Consider the following 18084-nt stretch of genomic DNA (forward strand, 5'->3'; position numbering starts at 1 on the left):
TTCAGTAAACGGGCTCTAACGAAGAACCCGTAGTTCATGTTTATACGTTACGTTGAGGTGCATGGGAAAGTGTGAGAACGGATAAAACAAACACACTACGGCTTATACGTTATACAGTGACAGCCAAATTAGAAATGCTGTAATACTTGATTTCATAGCCACGTGGGACCTACCTAAATGAAATGAAATGAATCAAAACGAGCATGAGCATTCTTTTTTATTAATTTGCATTCGCATGAGCATTCTTTTTTATTAATTTGCAAAGGAACTAGCAAGTCAAATCAAAATCACAACCGAACTCAAACCCAAAACCCAAACAAACGACAAATTTCCTTTTCGCAGAGGGACACTGTTCTGTTCGGTGTCCAGACAGAAAGAGGCACCTTTTCCAAACCTCCAAAAAACCAACCAAGGGTTTTCAACAAAACCTTTTACAACGTTACAAAAAAATAAAAGTGAGAAAGAGGAAAAGGAAAAAAAATGATGGGTTTAGGTTGGGTGGCGAAGCCGAATAATCGACAATGCAGAAGGTGGACGACAAGTCGCATATGGGGAGCAACGTTTCTTTGTTGCATGTGCTTAATCTTCTTCACTCCCAGAATCCCTCGCTCTCCCAAGCACCACCAATTCGTTGACATGCGCAATCTTCTCGGTAACCACCCACATTGCTTACAAGATCATAAGTTTTTGTGTGAATTTCGTTTTGATGTTTTCTGATGATTTTAGATTCTCCAGGAGTACCCAACACGTTGAATGTGATGACAAATTTCCCGTTTTTAGTTGTGGGTGTTCTGGGCCTTGTGCTTGCCCTGGAAGGAGGTGTCTTCAACATAAGGTTTCGGTTCTTGTGTAAAAAAATTTGTTTTTTCCTTTTCATCAACCGTTAACTGGCATTGTTGTGTTGTGTTGTTGCAGTTCCCAAGGAGAGGTTTGGACATGGGCACTGTTCTATGCTGGAATAGCAGGTGTGGCTTTTGGCTCTGCTTATTACCATTTGAAGCCCGATGACCATCGTGTGTTGTGGGACACTTTACCGGTCAGTTTGTATTCTGTGATTCTTTTCCTTTACCATACTCCAATTGCTTTATTGTTTTCAAAATGGATGATACCGTGACACTTTACCGGCTTTCTGATTCTATTAACTCATCTCAATACTCAAAATACTCTTCTTGCAAGTTGTAATCAAGTGGGATCACTCCTTATTCTGTCTCTCTTTTTCCGTTGTTAAGCTCACTGGTTTTGTCACTGGCAGATGATGGTGGCCTTCTCCTCACTTTTGTCTAGCTTGGTTGTTGAGAGATTGGGCCAGAGGATTGGACTGTGTTGTATGTTTGCACTCAATCTTGCTGCCTTTCTATGTGTAGTTTATGAACGGTTAGTTTTTTATTTTTTCAACTCATGCTTATTCTGCCTTGGAATTCCCATGCATCAAGTGAAGGTGCTGAAGTAGCCAAATTTTATGCTGAATTCTGTCTGCTAGTTGGTTGCAGAATTTATAATGATATTCGGTTCTGCATGATGTTCCAGTTGACTCTGCCTCTAGCTATTCCAGTAATAGCAGTCTTGTACCGCTCCAAATATACTCACTCAAGATATTGGTTTATTTCTACAGGTAAGCCCTGAATTTTGTAATTTTTTTTTATTTTGCTGAACAAAGTTTCTATGTGATTGCTTGTTCCTGCTTTTGAGCTGAAAAATTATTTGTTTGTGTAAATTTTAAATGTTTAATGAATAAGAGTTTATTGTGTCAGTGTATCATTAAGGGAGAGTGCCTAGGATATATTTGTTCACTAGAAAACTAAAACTTTGCTTAGTATTTATCTTTTTATGATGATATCTGTTTTGGGACCTACTGTCATTGCTCTAACGAAGTTAGTAATAGGGATAGAAGACTGTAATAGAAGAAGTAAACCTTATGCCATTGACAGCTTTTGAGATACATTATCTGTTTACTGAGTTTATGTGGATATCTCACAATCTTTTGATTGTTTGATATAAGAAAGAAAGTTGTCAATTTTTCATTCCATTGATAGTTGCATTGGCTATAGTTCTGATGTTTAGTAGTGGATAGTGGATACCTTTAAGGATTTTGTCTTTGAATGGAAACTGTAGGTTTTTAATGATAAACTGGTTAGATTTCTTGTGTACTGTTTCGTTGGGATAAAGGAAGACTGTCTTTTCTTTGATTAAGGTCTTATTTGGATCAACTTTTCCACAAACACTTGGAAGAAATTAAAATAAAATAAAAAGGTAAAATGAATTGAGCTTCTCCCATAAGCTAAAACAACTTATGTACTTAACTTTTATAAGACTCTCTCATCTGACTTTTCCAAAAACTATATGGCGCATAAATTCATTTTGCTTATGAGAGAAGCTCAATTCTTTTTTTCTTCATATTTTCTTCTTCTATAAGTACTTATTGAGAAGATATTACAAACAGAACCTTATCAAAGATTTTAATGTTAAGATATTCTGCTCAATTATGCAAAGAAGAATATAGAAATCTTATCAAAGATGTTGCATGTCATGAGAAGGACGAAGAGTAATGGAGTTGCTTTGACAATTGTGCAGTTTGGAATATAGTTTCCGATCCTGATTTGATGTGTACCTAAAAATGATGTAGGTTTCAGGGCATGCCAACACCATATTGATGCTCTGTCCACTTTTATAGTTTTAAAGGTTTGAGACTTGATTGTACTTTCATTAGTAGACCTTCTTCTCTGGAACAGATAATCATTTATGAAGTGCAACTTCCATGGTTACATATTTTTGGAAGCCACCATTTTCAGTGTATCCATTATACTTTTATCTCTAATTGGAAATGCCGTGCTTTGATTATATTGGACAAAGTTCACCATTATACTTGAGGCATGCATCTTGATGTCTGAAGTTCACCACCTCTTCGATGTCAGCGGTTTTAGTCCTGTGAAAGTTGAAACATTCTTCACTTATAACCCATCACCCCAAAATGTGCTCAGTTCCTGAATCATGCACATTTTTAAGAAAATAAAGCAGATGTTAGCGTATGAATCGAGGATATAAAAGTTAAGAAATGACCATATTCTATTCTATTAATTGTTGTGGATATGCTTTGAAGCCTGAACTCTTTTGGCACAGGGATTTATCTGCTAGCAAAATTTGAAGGTGCTACCGACAGGAAACTGTACCATGTAAATAACTACATTATCAGTGGACATTCTTTGGAACACTTGTGCTTAGCACTGATCCCAATTTTACTCAGCGTAATGCTCATCCACAGGGAACTTAAGTTTCAAAGGTAATGATCAAAAAATATCTTGCTGCTATATTTAGAAATTAGTATGTCAAACTATCCTAGTTATTCTACTTTCGAATTAGTTATAATCTTTGTCTCGTAACTGATGTCCCTTGCTGCTATATTTAGAAATTGGTATATCAAAATATCTTTTTGTTATATGTATATGGGTTTGATGACAGATTAGTTGATCTTAAAGATCGACCATGAAGAGGTAGAGAGAATTGATGATTGTTGAATTGCTCCTGGATTGCTGAGATGTTGGTTGGAGTCATAGATGATTGAAAATGCCTTAGGATTATGTAAACCATGGTCGGCGAACTAGATCAAGTTAAACTTGTCTTCCATAACTGGCAAGTCTAACTAGTTTAGCTGTATAGTGGGGTCAAATTCCTTTATCTTTATTTACAAAGGAATCTCTGTTGACACCAATCTGATTTTGCCTGGTGGGTCGTCATGTGTATGAAAGCTTGTGCATTTCAGATTATATAGGAATATGTATGATTGAGGACCCGAGGAGACGGACAAGAGGTTTCTAACTTGAATTGGTTTTTCTTTGTCGTTCTTCATTGCCCTTGTGAAAATTGTGACAGCATTATTGATTCATTGAGAATTTTGTAACTAGTCTCTGTTGAGTTTGTTTTTTGGGGTGTGAGAATAACTAACATGCAGAAAGCAATCATAGATTCTGTTGTGAACTTGTGAGAGACTTAAGATTGCTCTCTCTGGATTTATTATGGATGAATCCAGGTGGCAATAGAGGATTTGAGATTCACATTAACAAAGGTCAAGGCACGTGTTGGCGCTTTAGATGCTCACCTGGCAAAATATATTATATATGTTCCCTTCACATGCTGTTGCTTTGTCCTTTTTAATAACTTTTAATCTTTTTATGGCTCCTTACATATTCATAATCATGTGGCTTGTACCCATATACTCATAATTATATATTTGTATTACGTTCGGTGATCTTTCGTTTTCTTTTGGCCCCCTCTTCCTACTCCATTATGGTAAGGGAAGATCAAATTCGTTTGTTTGAACTTTTTATGTTTAATTTCTTTTTATATATTTAAGCCATAAAAAAGGTTACTCTTGCGGTTATGTAACTGCTCTGATAGTATTGATACTAATCACTTGATTTGGACTTCTTATTTCTTCTTAAGTGCAATAATCGAACTCCGATCGTTTTTCTATTAACTTATTGTGTGTTGCTAATTAAGTTACACCTATTGGGTATTAGACAACTTCCCTCATCTTGTACATGATTTGATGTGTTTAACAACTTGTTCCTAAAATTAATCTGGAAAGGCAAGTTCAATTGGATAAACTGTAACTCTTTAGCTTCACTAGTTGAATTGAAATTGAAATGGCAAGAAAAGAATTCAAGAAGCAGGTGAAGCAGGATCTGGTCGATGGTTGTAGTACTGTTACGCTCACAATTTAAGGGCAACCAGCTCCTCCAGTTCACGGAAATGGGTTTCCAAGGCTGGCGGCAGATTATAAATTACTAATTAAAAGAATTTTAAGTTTTCTAAAAACCAAAATACATATTAATATATAAATTTAACAACGCTTACTGTATATTTTTCAAAACCTTTTTTGAGTTGTCTAGACAAGCCTGATTGATTTAAGCCCAACCAATTAAACCAACCGCCATTTGGATCCATTTTTAATAGCTACTTATATTTAAGGGGAGAGATTAATACAAGTTTGACAAAATATTTATTCGAAATAAAAAAGAATAACAAATAATTCTAAATCATATTACAACATTTTCTACTAATTATTCTTTTTTTTTTTTTACATATTGAGCACAACCATAATTTCATTGTAGATACATTAAGAAATATTTAATTGATATAATTGAAACTAAAAATATCCTCATTTATTTGTTTGACAAGTTTCTATATTGTAGCTATGTTTGTTTTTCCGTTTAAAGTTATGCTCAATGCCAATCCAACTTTTTTACCTTAGTAAATTACATTGGAAAGTGTTCAAAAGTTAAAATAAACATGCACTATTTTCAACTACTCCATTTATAACTTAATTTAATTAATAAATCATGTCTCTATTGACAGTGACGCCTACCTATAAGGCACACCTTCCCTCTTATGTGATAGAAAATTATTTCTTTTGAACTTAAATTTTAAAAAAATACAAGTAATAAGTTTTGTATACTGAAGTATAAGTAGATTTTACTAACTAATTAATCTTAGTTTAATATTATTATTTCAAAAATACGTTAATTTGAATATGGACACCATATTCAATAAATATCACTGAGGCTAGTTTAGAAAGAAAATTCATAAAATAAAAAATTAAATAAACTTTACTAACATCCTTAACGAATGTAAAATTAAATATATATATATAATTTTTTTTCTTATATTAGGGTTCAAAGGTAGTATTTTTTTCAAACTCTTCCTTCCTTTATCATTATATCCTCCCATTTTCATTCAAAACATCAATTACCCAATTATACATGAGGTTATTTTTTTTGAATCAATTATATATATATATATATATATATATATATATATATATATATATATATAAAAGGATAGTGTTGAGTTTAATCTAAATATAAGTAAGGGTATTATTAGTAGTAGTTGGTTAGAGTGTTAGTTTTATACTAGTTTCTGTTTTCTGTTATAACAGTTTTATTATAAAAACACTATATAAAGATGCATATGTGTAAGTGTTTGATAAGAAAATACACACAAGTTTTATTGAAATATATTCTCTGTTCATATCATATTTGTGTGTGAGTGTGAAAGGGTTTATTCTCCAACAAATTGGTATCATAGAGCTCTAAGGTTTAAGGACCCAATTGAAGGTGCTGCAATGGCTTTCATACATACGTTACCAGTTCTTGATGGCAAAAACTATGATCAATGGGTTGTGAGGATGGAAGTGATTCTTGGCATTGTGAAGGAAGGAAACTCAGAGAAGGAGAAAGATGATGCTGCTATTATGAAGAAAGACTTCAAGGCAAAGTGTCTTCTTCATCAGTGTGTTGATCTTGTTGTATTTGAGAAGATTGCAAAGGCTAGTACAACCAAGGAGGCTTGGGAAATTCTACAGAAGGCATTTGGAAATGCAGGAAAGACCAAGAAGGTGAAGTTGCAATCTTTAAGGAGGCAATATGAACTCCTTTCAATGAGTGATCAGGAAACAGTGGCTGATTACTTTAACAGAATGCAACTGTTAGTAAATTCAATGAAGACTTGTGGAGAATCATTGTCAGATTAGATTATTGTTGAAAAGATCTTGAGAACTTTGTCTCCTTGATTTGATCACATTGTGGTAGCAGTTGAAGAATCGAAGGATCTTGGAAGATTAAAGATTGAAGAACAACAAAATTCTCTTGAAGCCACATGAGAAAAGGTTGATTGAAAAGGCAAATTCAAGGGATTTGGATCAAGCAATGCAGGCCTAGTTTACCAAAAATGATGGAAATAAGAAGAAATGGAAGAAAGGAAAAGGCAATGGCAAAGGGAATTGGTTCTCAAACAAAGAAAAGGACAAGATTGGAGATAAACCTGAATCCTCTAATAAAGGAGGAGGAGGGAACTTCAGTAATCAAAAAGGAAAGAAAGGTCAAGATAAAAGAAAGATTCAATGTTATAACTGTGAGAAATGAGGGCATTATGCCTCTAAATGTTGGCATGGAAAAGGAAAACAAAACAAGAATTTTGAAGAAAAGGCAAACATAGCTCAAGATGAGGATTCAGAAGATGAACACCCTATGATGTTAGTGACAACTAGTGATAGCAACCCACATACTGAGGGTTGGTATCTAGATAATGGTTGTTCTAACCACATGACAGGTCACAAGGAGTGGCTTGGTGATTTTGATGAAAACAGAAGATCCAAGATCAGATTGGCGGATAGCAGAACTCTAAGTGCAGAGGGAATATGGAACATTCTTATTCAGAGAAAGGATGAGAAAACAACACTCATTGAAAATGTGTTGTATGTTCCTGGGATGAGATGCAATCTAATGAGTGTAGGACAACTGGTGGAAAAGGGATTCTCTGTGTCAATGAAGGGTGGAATGTTGGAATTATTTGATCCTAATCTGAAGCTAGTCTTGAGATCTCCACTCTCAAGAAATATAACCTTTCAAGCCAACATTAAGGCAACAAAAGTACAATGTGTAATGGCTACAGAAATCAACCAATTGAGTTGGCTTTGGCATCTCAGGTTTGGTCACTTAAATTTCAAAAGTTTGAATATGTTAGTAACTAATAATATCATTATAGGTCTGCCAAAATTAAATGTACCAGATAAGGTGTGTGATGTATGTCTCATTGGCAAGCAACCAAGAAATTCATTTAATTCACATATGCCAATTAGAGCTTCCAGTGTACTTAGTGTTATGCATTTTGATGTGTGTGGTCCTTTTGAGGTACCATCACTGGGTGGGAACAAGTACTTCACATCATTTGTGTAGAATGATGTGGTTATACTTGATCAAGGCAAAAGCTAAGGTGTTCTCAGTTTTCCAGAAATTCAAGGTGATGGTAGAGAAGCAAAGTGGACAAGCTTTGAAGGTTTTGAAGACAAATGGAGGTGGTGAATACACCTCTAAGGCATTCAACACCTACTGTGAGCAACATGGAATAATTCATGAGGTAATGACACCTTATACACCACAACACAATGGCTTGGCAAAAAGAAGAAATAGAACTATCCTTGACATGGCAAGGAGCATGCTGAAGTAGAAAAAGCTATGTCATTCATTTTGGGGAAAAGCTGTGAGCACAACAACTTATCTGTTGAATAGATGTCCTACTAAGAGATTGAAAGAGAAAGTCCCAGAAGAGGTTTGGTTTGGAAGAAAGCCACTGGTTAGTCATCTCAGGATCTTTGGATCCCTATGCTACAAACACATTGCTGATGCCAAAAGGAGGAAACTGGAAGACAAAAGTGAACCAATGATACTTATAGGCTATCATGTTATTGGTGCCTATAGACTCTATAATCCACATAAGGAGAAGGTTGGGATCAATAGAGATGTATACTTCAATGAGGCAGAGGCGTGGGACTAGAGCAGACAAAGGTGTGAAATCAGACCAATGATATTAACAATTGAAGAAGATCAGAATGAGGTTAGCACTGTAAACACAAAAATAAATACAGAGGCAGAATCACCATAAAAATTAGTAGCCACAAAGATAAAGAAGGATGCCAACTAGATACTCTGGGAAGTGATATTGAGGTAATAGAAGAAGGAGAATTGGTTCACTTTGCATTACTAGCAGATGTAGAACCAATTAGTCATGAAGAAGCATTATAAGAACAGGATTTGGAAGAATGCAATGCTAGAAGAGTTAAATGCTATTGAAAAGAATAACACTTGGGAGCTAGTTGACTTACCAAATAAAAAGAGATCAATTGGTGTAAAGTGGGTGTTCAAGTTGAAACTGAATCCCAACGGCACTGTTGCAAAGCATAAGGCAAGGCTTGTGGTAAGAGGCTTCCTTCAAAAACCTGGCATTGACTATTATGAGGTTTATGCACCAGTGGCAAGAATCGAGACTGTTAGACTAGTAGTAGCAATGGCTAGCAACCACAATTGGGCACTGTTTCACATGGATGTAAAATCTGCTTTTCTGAATGGTCCATTAGAGGAAACTATTTTTGTGACTCAACCACTAGGCTTTGTGAAAGAAGGAATGGAAAACAAAGTGTACAGGCTTAACAAGGCATTGTATGGCCCAAAGCAAGCTCCCAGGGCGTGGAATAGAAGGATTGACACATTCTTGATTCAGAGTGAATTCAAGAAATGTTCAGTTGAATATGGTGTTTATGTGAAGAAGGAGACAAGTGTGATTCTGATTTGCTTGTATGTAGATGATCTACTGGTAACAAATAGTGATTTAAAGGGTATTGAGTTCTTTAAGGCACAAATGACGCAGGAATTTGACATGACAGACCTTGGTACTCTAGCTTATTTCCTTGGGTTAGAATTTGTAACTGCCTCAAAGGGAATTCTGCTTCACCAGTAGAAGTATGCTACTGATGTATTGAAAAGATTTCATATTGCAGATTGCAATCCTTCAAATACTCCAGCAGAGGCTAATAAAAAATTGGAAATAGCAGAAGAAGAAGAAGCAGTGGATCCAACCATGTATTAGCAACTAGTTGGCTCCTTGAGGTACCTATGTAATAGTAGACCTAACCTATCCTTTGTTGTTGGTTTAATCAGTGGGTTCATGAATAATCCAAGGAAGTTTCATTTGACAACTGCCAAAAGAATTTTGAGGTATGTGAAGGGAACATTGGAATATGGTGTTTTGTTTCCTAGGAAGACAGATCAGAGAACAGTGAGTTTACTGGGGTATTCTGATTCAGATTGGTGTGGAGACAAAACAAATAGGAAAAGCACTACAGGTACTTGTTCAAGTTTCCAAGTGCTCTAAGAAGCAACCTATGGTGGCCTCCTCTTCCTGTGAGGCTGAATATATAACAAGCTCATATGCTGCTAGCTAAGCTATTTTGCTAGATTCATTGCTAGATGAATTGAAGTTTAAAGCAAAGAAACCTATTAAATTGCTAACTGATAACAAGTCAGCTATCAATTTAGCTAAAAATTCAGTCTCACATAGGAGAAGTAAGCACATTGAAACTAGATTCCATTTGCTAAGGGAGCAAGTGAATAATGTAAAGCTTGAAATGACATATTGTTCAACAGAAACTCGACTAGCTGACACATACTAACTAAGGCAATTAGGCCTGACAGATTTGTAAAACTCATAATAGAGTTGAGAATTATATCTTATAATGATTTGGATTAAGGGGAAGTGTTGAATTTAATCCAAATATAAGTAAGGGTACTGTTAGTAGTAGTTGGTTAGAATGTTAATTTTATACTGATTTTTGTTTTCTGTTATAACAGTTTTTTGATAAAATCATTTTATCAAAATACATATGTATAAGTGCTTGATAAGAAAATATATATAAATTTCATTGAAATATATTTTCTGTTCATATCTGTGTGTGAGTGTGAAAGAGTTTATTCTCCAACAGATAGAAATGAATAAAAATATAAATAATATCTTGAAAATTCTAAAACAACTAAAATTTTGAAACAAAAATAAAATACTAAAACAATCAAAGTTTAGGAATGGTGGAACTACGTGATAGGAAACTTCATTTAGAAATTTAAATAGTTCTATTTCATTTAATGCAAGTAATTATAATGGAAATGACAATGGGGTGGGTAGGTAGGTAATACTTTTTTTTTCTTCATAAAACCATTTTATTTCTAGCTTCTCAATTAATGTTTTAAAGACTTGTTAGTATTTTCCTCTAATTTAATTTAAATTTCTATATAAATTATTATTATAAAACAAATTCTTAAAACTGTGATACGGCCTATGAAATTCTAAATCATACCAATTATCCATTTGCAAACGCAAACTGTTACACAAACATACCCAAAGTCTTTGTAAAATCCTCTCTATTCCAAGTATTCTTACAACCAGACTCTTTAAATTTCATTTAAATAAAAATCCAAGTGTCGGTGCTCTACCCTGACAGAGTAGAGATTTGGTTAAAACAAAGCACACTGGCACTCAGTCATCCTTCTCTGTGCAAAACCTTCCACACTTTAAAAAAAAAAAAAAAAAACTAAAACTTTTCATACTTTAAATATTACGATAATCAGTATATCGAAGTAGGATTTGAGTTAGAAATGGGTCAGGTTGAGAGGTTAGAGGTAAGGTGATTGTTGACTTTGGAGTCAAGCAAGTGCAACAACGAAAATGATTAGAAAACTAATACTTATAGTTACACTGTCAAGTGTCAACCAGCAACGAAAATCAAAATGTGTGCATATTACGATCTTTTTCACCCCGTTGCAATGGATTATAATAGTTGCTACTTTTAGCCTTATTTTGTAGTAATAGTAATTGAAAATAATTAATTAATTATTGCATGTCAATCGTCTTGCATTACTATACGCATTTGATTTTGACCAATGGAAAGTCGAACTTTTTTTTTGTTACAGTTTAAATGATTAAAAATATTACATCGTTACAACCGCACACTGCGTTACCTACCTTTTCACTCGTCCTAGATAGACTATTTTTATCTTACCAGCTGTTGATGATTGGAAATGCATTTGGTTGCATAAACTTCTATAACAATAGAGATTGGAATTGAGAATGTTATAGAAAGAAAAATTAGATTGGCCATCATATTATACTAAAAATATGAAATACAATTTAACATTTACCTTTTTAATTAACTAAAAGTATTTACAAATGTATTTAATATTTCCTTTATTTATGTGCTCGATAAATAATACTGTATAAAAAATCATTGAAAATAAAACATGGAGAAAAACGTATGGCCATAAGATCCTGGGGCTTGTAAATGTTCCGTATAGCAAGTTGCCAATTCAATGCAAGTCTTTATTATCTCCAACAATAAATTTGCGTTTCAATTTTATTTTGTCTCTAGCATATTATATAAGACATTTGGGCAATTTAATTCAAGTGGAATAAAATTAATATAAACAATTTTTTATTAAATTTCAATATAACTATAATCTTAAGACCAATTTAATCACTGGCAGTAGTTTCGATTTGTTTATGAAAAAATAGACTATGTAATAATAAGTTTTGTTAATTTTTATAATAATTATTCTAAAATTATATGAATAATAATTTATAATCGAATAACAGAATTAAATTAAACTCTTTGTTCACTCAAGCACTGAATTACATGTTAGGAAAGCAACAAAATGAGTAGACGTGTGTGTTGGATGAGGAAATTACTGGACAGAGCACACAAAGCTTGACTTGGTTTTCAAGTCTTATAAAATAAACTAGTTAGATTAGATTAAGATTATTATACAGAGCAATCTAAGTAAATGTAAAGAAAAAAGATTCCAATATTGGTGAGGTGGAAGCATCCACTTTTGGTTCTGGGTACCTATCTCTTCTCTTTTCCCTCTACAAAACTTATTCCTCTCTCAACCCTCTTCACTTCATACTTCATTTCCCATTTTTATCACCAAAATGTCTGACCCAGCCTCCAAACCCAGCGGAAACGGCGCGGCCGCCACTAACGGCAATCCCGGACCCGTCAAGTCTCAACTCTACAACCCCAACCGTCAAGTTTACCGCCCGCAATCACACTACCACCGTCGCGGCCAACGCTCCCACCGTAACCTCTGCTGCTGCTGCTGCTTCTGGACCATCCTCACCCTCCTCGCGGTGGCCCTCCTCGCTGCCATTGTCGGCGCCGCACTCTACGTACTCTACCGCCCTCACCGTCCCGAATTCTCCGTCACAAACCTCCGCATTGCAAAGATGAACCTCACAACCTCCGCGGACTCACCTTCACACCTCACTACGCTCTTCAACCTCACTCTCATCGCCAAGAACCCTAACAACCACCTCGTCTTCTTCTACGACCCGTTCTCCGTGACGGTGCTCTCGAACTCTGTCCCCGTTGGGAACGGTTCCGTTACGGCGTTTACCTCCGACAAGAACAACCAAACGAGCCTCCGCGCGGTGCTGTCGGGGTCGCAAGATCTGGACACGGACTCGTTGACTAGCCTGAGATCGGGGCTGAAGATGAAGAGAGGGTTCCCCGTTGAGATTCAGATGGACACCAAGGTGAAGATGAAGATGGATTGGCTCAAGAGCAAGAAAGTCGGAATTAGAGTCACCTGCGACGGAATCAGAGGAACCGTTCCCTCCGGCAAAACTCCGGCGGTGGCCTCCGTCGTCGACTCCGAGTGTAAGGTGGATCTTCGAATCAAGATCTGGAAGTTCTCCTTTTAATAATAATTAATGTCTTTTTTGATTGATTGATTGATTGTTATAATCATTGCGAAAATTCGTTATTATCTATCGACATCAATTTCAATAATCAATCCAATAATCCATCGATCCCTTTTCTCTTTTTTTTTTTTAGTTTTTGTTTTCATAATTGCCTTGGGGGATGGATTGATTATGGTTACTTACTTTTCATGAAACGTGCACAAGGTCAAATTTGTATGGGGAAATGAATTTTGAGCTTGTAATATGAGATTTAGGGCAGAAAGAAGGCCCTGAATGTAGTTTTTGTATTTTTTAAAAAAAATTAAATTTGTCATTGTAGTTTGGTGATGTAATTTGTTTCAAAGTTCTTATAGTAATGCAATGCAATGCAACTGAAAATTATATCTGGGTTTTGAAATATAAGTCTTAGTCTAACCACTCCTCTGTCACTGTGTCTCGTTTTCTTCACTAGATCTGTGTTTAATGGATCCCCCAATCTGCCCAACATGATTGAATGAGATTCTGTGCATTGGTTTCAGTGAATCAGAATAATACACGGTGTAAACAATTAAGTAACCTAAAATGGAAACAAGAACATTATATTGTAGTATTTATCGATTAATAATCTATATACGATGGTTTATTGATTAATGATACATTAATTACTTTTTATTTTAAATATTTTATTAATATTTTTTTAATCTTTCTTTTTTTATCATAAATTTTATTATATTAATATTTTTTTAGGTGTTAGATAAGAGATGTTCATCAAACATTTTTCTTCTTTATTCTAGTATGTTTCAAACTTGTTAGCACTTTGATAAAATAAAAATTATACAAGTATTATGAATTAAATGAAAATGACTTTAGATATAAGTTTTAAAATAATTATTATAAAATCAATAATTTTCAATTAAAATTAAAATAAATAATAAGAACAATAGCATAGGCATATATAATTTGATTAATTTCACATTTGCACTTTTTAACGTCCGCTTATAACATGTTTAACTTATTTTTTTACATATTTATTATATCTTATCACTTTATTAGGTGAAGTGAGATGAAAAGTAATACTATTAGATATTTAGATTAATATGTGAAAACAATATATTTTGAAAATAATAAAAATTGCAAAGTGACGATGACTAACAACTGAAGTCGAGAGAGAGAGAGTGAAGGGGTGGATTTGGTTGTTATGACAATGGGAATGTAAGTAAAACGAGGAAAATGACTTTACGAAGATGAGTGATTTGTTGGTGCTGTGTAAGATTTTCCCGCAGACTGAGAGATTTGAGATTTTCAAGTTTGAAGCAATACAGGATTCCGGAATTGATGCGAAATGTGTTCAACGTTAGATCAGGTGCTGTGTTATATCTTTCTGGATTCTGAAAAGTGTCCCACCCACCCTATTGCCACGCTCACTTCTCTTCTCATGTCTGCAGTGTTAAACGTCGTTCCTCTCTTTAATTGTTATCATCACTGTGCTCCCACCCAAAAAGACAAATCGTTATTACTATGCACTTAACTGCTAGCTAATCCAAAAATTAAGAAAGAGCTTTTTACCTTTTTTACCTCCAATTAGCAACAAAATAAAACAAATATTTAGACAAGAGTACACGACACAAACAATGTTTGCTGGGTTTAATTACTTAGTTAATGATTGCTTCATCCCACCCTAATTTACTCGTGTGTAGTTTGATTGAGACTTTGAAGTTGATCACATTCACAGTAACGGATAAGATGCATCAAAACCAAAAACTAGAATTGAATGATTTTCTTTATCAAGTGGAGTGGTCAAATTTTTAAACTTTTTTTTTTTCTCCTGTATATCTTTTTCATTCTTTTTATATCATTTTCATCTTTTTCTATCACATAATGTATCATAATTATAACTTTTTTTCTTCTTTTTCTATTGGGGTGTGAGAAAAATCATAACTCCAAATTCACTTGGGGCCAAAGCAGAGATCCCCCTAAAAAATTGTGCTAGTACGTATTTTTAAAGGAAATGGGTCGTGGGTGTTGTACGAGTCTTTAAAAGCTTTCTATTTTCTACCCTTCCTATGGGTACCTATCTCTGCCGGGGAAATCCCAATTTCCATCCTAAAGAACATGTGAAGTCCTATATTGTATTAGATCTTATGGACCTACCTGCATGCTACATAGATATATTAGATAGTGAGATCGTAAACAATTTAAGAAAACAATGAGCGAGCGAGACAAAAAACAAGTAAGGAGAGAACAAGATCTCTATATACTAAGAAAATCCCTTCCTTTTTCTTCATAAACAACATCTGAATCTCTAACTGTATATGTGATTTCTCATTTATCACCATCAAGTAAAGTGCATGATTGTGATAGTGGGTGTCTTAATTTGCGTGCACGTGGTTACCATGGGTTCTCAATCGGTCTAGTCGGCAAGAGTGTTCGATCTATTGCATCTTCCAATTCTTTTTCTCTGTTTGTGTCCCCTTACCCCGCACTTTTGTTTTTCTTGGTCTCCTCGTGTTACTTGCATATACTTAGTGTGACATATAAATAAAGTATAATACTAATACGATTATAGTAGTATATGATATGTGTGATATGGCTTAATTTTCTACCTAGAATTAATATATAAGTGTGTCTTCACTCCCAATGCAATTGTCAATGACATTAATTCATCCAACAACGTGAACCCATTTGAACCAGAGGCGAATCCAGTTTTCTCAAAGTCACAAGTAAAAGGCATATGTATGTATGTATCCAATTTCAGAGCTGAAAAAACAGTTCTGAGAGTGACATGATGTTGTAGTTTTGGTTCTTGGGAAAGCTTTGTGCTCTACCAAGTACTACTATCAAATTTATGTTGATGCGGTGTTTCATGTTTAATTTTTTTTTTTTTTTGAAGAAATGTTTCATGTTTAATTAATTTGTGGTTTTGTGTGACACGCGCTTAATTAATTTGAGCACTATATTAAGAAATGATAAATGGGAAGGAGGGTGGTCGTTTTGATGATTGTGACCTTAGAGCTAGAACAAAGAATGACAATGGTTGTGGATGGTCAATGCAAATGATTTTGTGCTACTGCTAAATGGTCAAATAAATGATTGAAAGCATTGTTTCAGCTGTATTATTGAACAGCTAGCTTACGTTCAAAGGAACAAGTTTTTCTCAAGTTCTTCGCTAGAATTTAGGGATATTTGGCTAGCTAGAGTTAGAACTTAGAACTGCATTTTTTGGTCCGCAGACAAACCAGATCCGGGGCTGTATTATAAGAATGTGACCTTAATCTGCAAAATACCAAACCGAAAAAACTAATAATACAATTTCTAACGCACTAGTTTTAACATATACTTTATTATTCGTTAAAATTTATAAAAAAAAATTACAAAATTAGAAAAGAGATTTATTAAATATGAAATGTCACCTATAAAAATTTATAATTTTCTATAAAATTTTAACAAAAAATGTATTTAAAAGAATGTTAAAAAATATATTACTAATATTTTTCATATCAAATATTCTTCCTACCTATATATTAATTATTAGCTGCTTTTAGTTATACAAGTATTTGTTTTGGTCATCGGTTAAAAATTTGAATGCATGATTGATTTCCAAATATAAAATTGGGCTTGTAAGAATTAATTATGAAAATGAATAAGGTTGAACAACTGAATTATTGATGTTTTGTTTTTTCTTTCCTAATTACTATGCCTTGCTGGATCTAGCAGATGTTAGGTGGGATTCAAGGGTACGTAATCGGAATTTTAAGAGGAGAAAAATATTTATTAGATAATATACTGTTCAAACTAATCATATATAAATTATTGATTAGTTTTGCAACAAAAAAAATATTGATTAGTTTAAATTGTTTATCTTTAAAAAATTAATTGCATATTTTAAATTCAGATAAGTGTTAAAATAGTTTTTCTAATTATATTTTTTTAAAAGTATATAATTTGTATAGTTTTTTAAAGATGCCTTTTTTTAAAATAAAAAAACTGTTTAAACGTAGCTTTTAATCAAAAATCATTTTTATCCTTTAAAAATTAAAGTATGTGCCCTTAAGTCAAAACCCTGTCAAGCTCCTTGCAAATAATAAATGAAGCAAATTCATTAAAAAGGGAAATAATAATTGTTTGATCCATTCCATGTTGGATGAATTAGATGGAATGATGAGAGATATAAGAAGAAGAAAAATAAAAAGAGTAACTAAGTCCAAAAAGTGATACATTTGATAAAAAGGAAAGAAAACAATAGAAAGAAAACTATATATGAAAATAAAAGGAAAAAAGATATATATATATATATATGACGATTTATATATTCTTTTCTAAAAACTCCTTTAGTGGACTTTTTTTAATTAAAAAAATGCCTTTAAAAAATCATTTTCTTAAGTTTATAGCTATCTTAACTTTTAGGGAAAAAGAAAATAAATCCAGACACTGCCTAAATTTTAAAATAAAATTCATATAATTCTTATAATTTGGGTTATATATGTTTTTGGTTTTTGAAAAATTTACGAATTTCATATCTGATTTTTAATAATAAAAAAAAGTTGACTTTTGGTCCTTGGTTTTTTTGTACTTTATCATTTCCATTACATTGGCTTTGTAAGATTGAACATCATCATTTAATGGATAATATATAGACAGTTATGATAAAAAAAATTTAAGGACAAAAAAATCTTAAAATTTAAGGAACCACTTAATATAATGAATCCTGACATACATGCAGATTAGACAGATTTGAGTCGAATTAATCCACTAACCCACTTAGAAATATAATATTAATTATATTATTTTATTTACTAACAAGTAACTGTTGAAAATAAATTTAGCTCATCCAATCTCATTACTTAGATGTTTAAGACTTTAGTATTTTAAGAATTTTGAATGATATTTTATATATTTGAGAATTGAAACAATTAAATTATTATTTTCATTATTATATTATATGTTTTAATGGTTATTTAACACATTTGTCTATTATTTGTATTTGAATTATTGGAATGTCTTTGGTTGAAAAAATGTCACTTTGAAAAA

The 18084-nt window shown here is 33.3% G+C and overlaps 2 protein-coding genes across 5 annotated transcripts; both read left to right on the forward strand.

Annotated features, from left to right (window-relative positions):
• The first annotated feature begins 258 nt into the window (after window positions 1–258).
• LOC100806703 (uncharacterized) lies at window positions 259–3895 on the forward strand. 4 transcript variants are annotated; one of them, XR_414574.4, is made up of 7 exons: window positions 259–652; window positions 727–835; window positions 916–1036; window positions 1253–1374; window positions 1491–1612; window positions 2624–3044; window positions 3118–3258. XR_414574.4 is itself a non-coding variant. In XM_003527701.5 (7 exons), the coding sequence occupies exons 1-7, from the start codon at window positions 481–483 to the stop codon at window positions 3482–3484; spliced, it is 834 nt and encodes a 277-aa protein (XP_003527749.1). In that variant the 5' UTR covers window positions 262–480; the 3' UTR covers window positions 3485–3895. The 4 variants fall into 4 exon arrangements, 3 of the variants coding, with proteins under 3 accessions (XP_040872211.1, XP_003527749.1, XP_006581293.1); XM_003527701.5 differs by lacking the exon at window positions 2624–3044 and adding an exon at window positions 3457–3895 and having other exon boundaries at window positions 262–652; window positions 3118–3277; XM_006581230.4 differs by lacking the exon at window positions 2624–3044 and adding an exon at window positions 3457–3895 and having other exon boundaries at window positions 265–652; window positions 736–835; window positions 3118–3277.
• An 8078-nt stretch (window positions 3896–11973) lies between these two features.
• On the forward strand, window positions 11974–13455 carry LOC100775320 (NDR1/HIN1-like protein 13). The gene has a single exon (XM_003525960.5). The coding sequence runs from the start codon at window positions 12307–12309 to the stop codon at window positions 13075–13077; it is 771 nt and encodes a 256-aa protein (XP_003526008.1). The 5' UTR covers window positions 11974–12306; the 3' UTR covers window positions 13078–13455.
• The last annotated feature ends 4629 nt before the right edge of the window (window positions 13456–18084 follow it).

This window comes from Glycine max, chromosome 6 (genome assembly GCF_000004515.6).
Source record: "Glycine max cultivar Williams 82 chromosome 6, Glycine_max_v4.0, whole genome shotgun sequence".
Lineage (NCBI taxonomy): Eukaryota > Viridiplantae > Streptophyta > Magnoliopsida > Fabales > Fabaceae > Glycine > Glycine max.

What these genes read in the sequence shown, in the direction of transcription:
- LOC100806703 (XM_003527701.5), top strand. Translation starts at nt 481, where the DNA reads ATGATGGGTTTAGGTTGGGTGGCGAAGCCGAATAATCGACAATGCAGA. An exon ending in ATATTGGTTTATTTCTACAG is followed by an intron (nt 1,613 to 3,117) that starts GTAAGCCCTGAA and finishes CTTTTGGCACAG; the next exon opens with GGATTTATCTGCTAGCAAAA. An exon ending in AGGGAACTTAAGTTTCAAAG is followed by an intron (nt 3,278 to 3,456) that starts GTAATGATCAAA and finishes GTTTGATGACAG; the next exon opens with ATTAGTTGATCTTAAAGATC.
- LOC100775320 (XM_003525960.5), top strand. Translation starts at nt 12,307, where the DNA reads ATGTCTGACCCAGCCTCCAAACCCAGCGGAAACGGCGCGGCCGCCACT.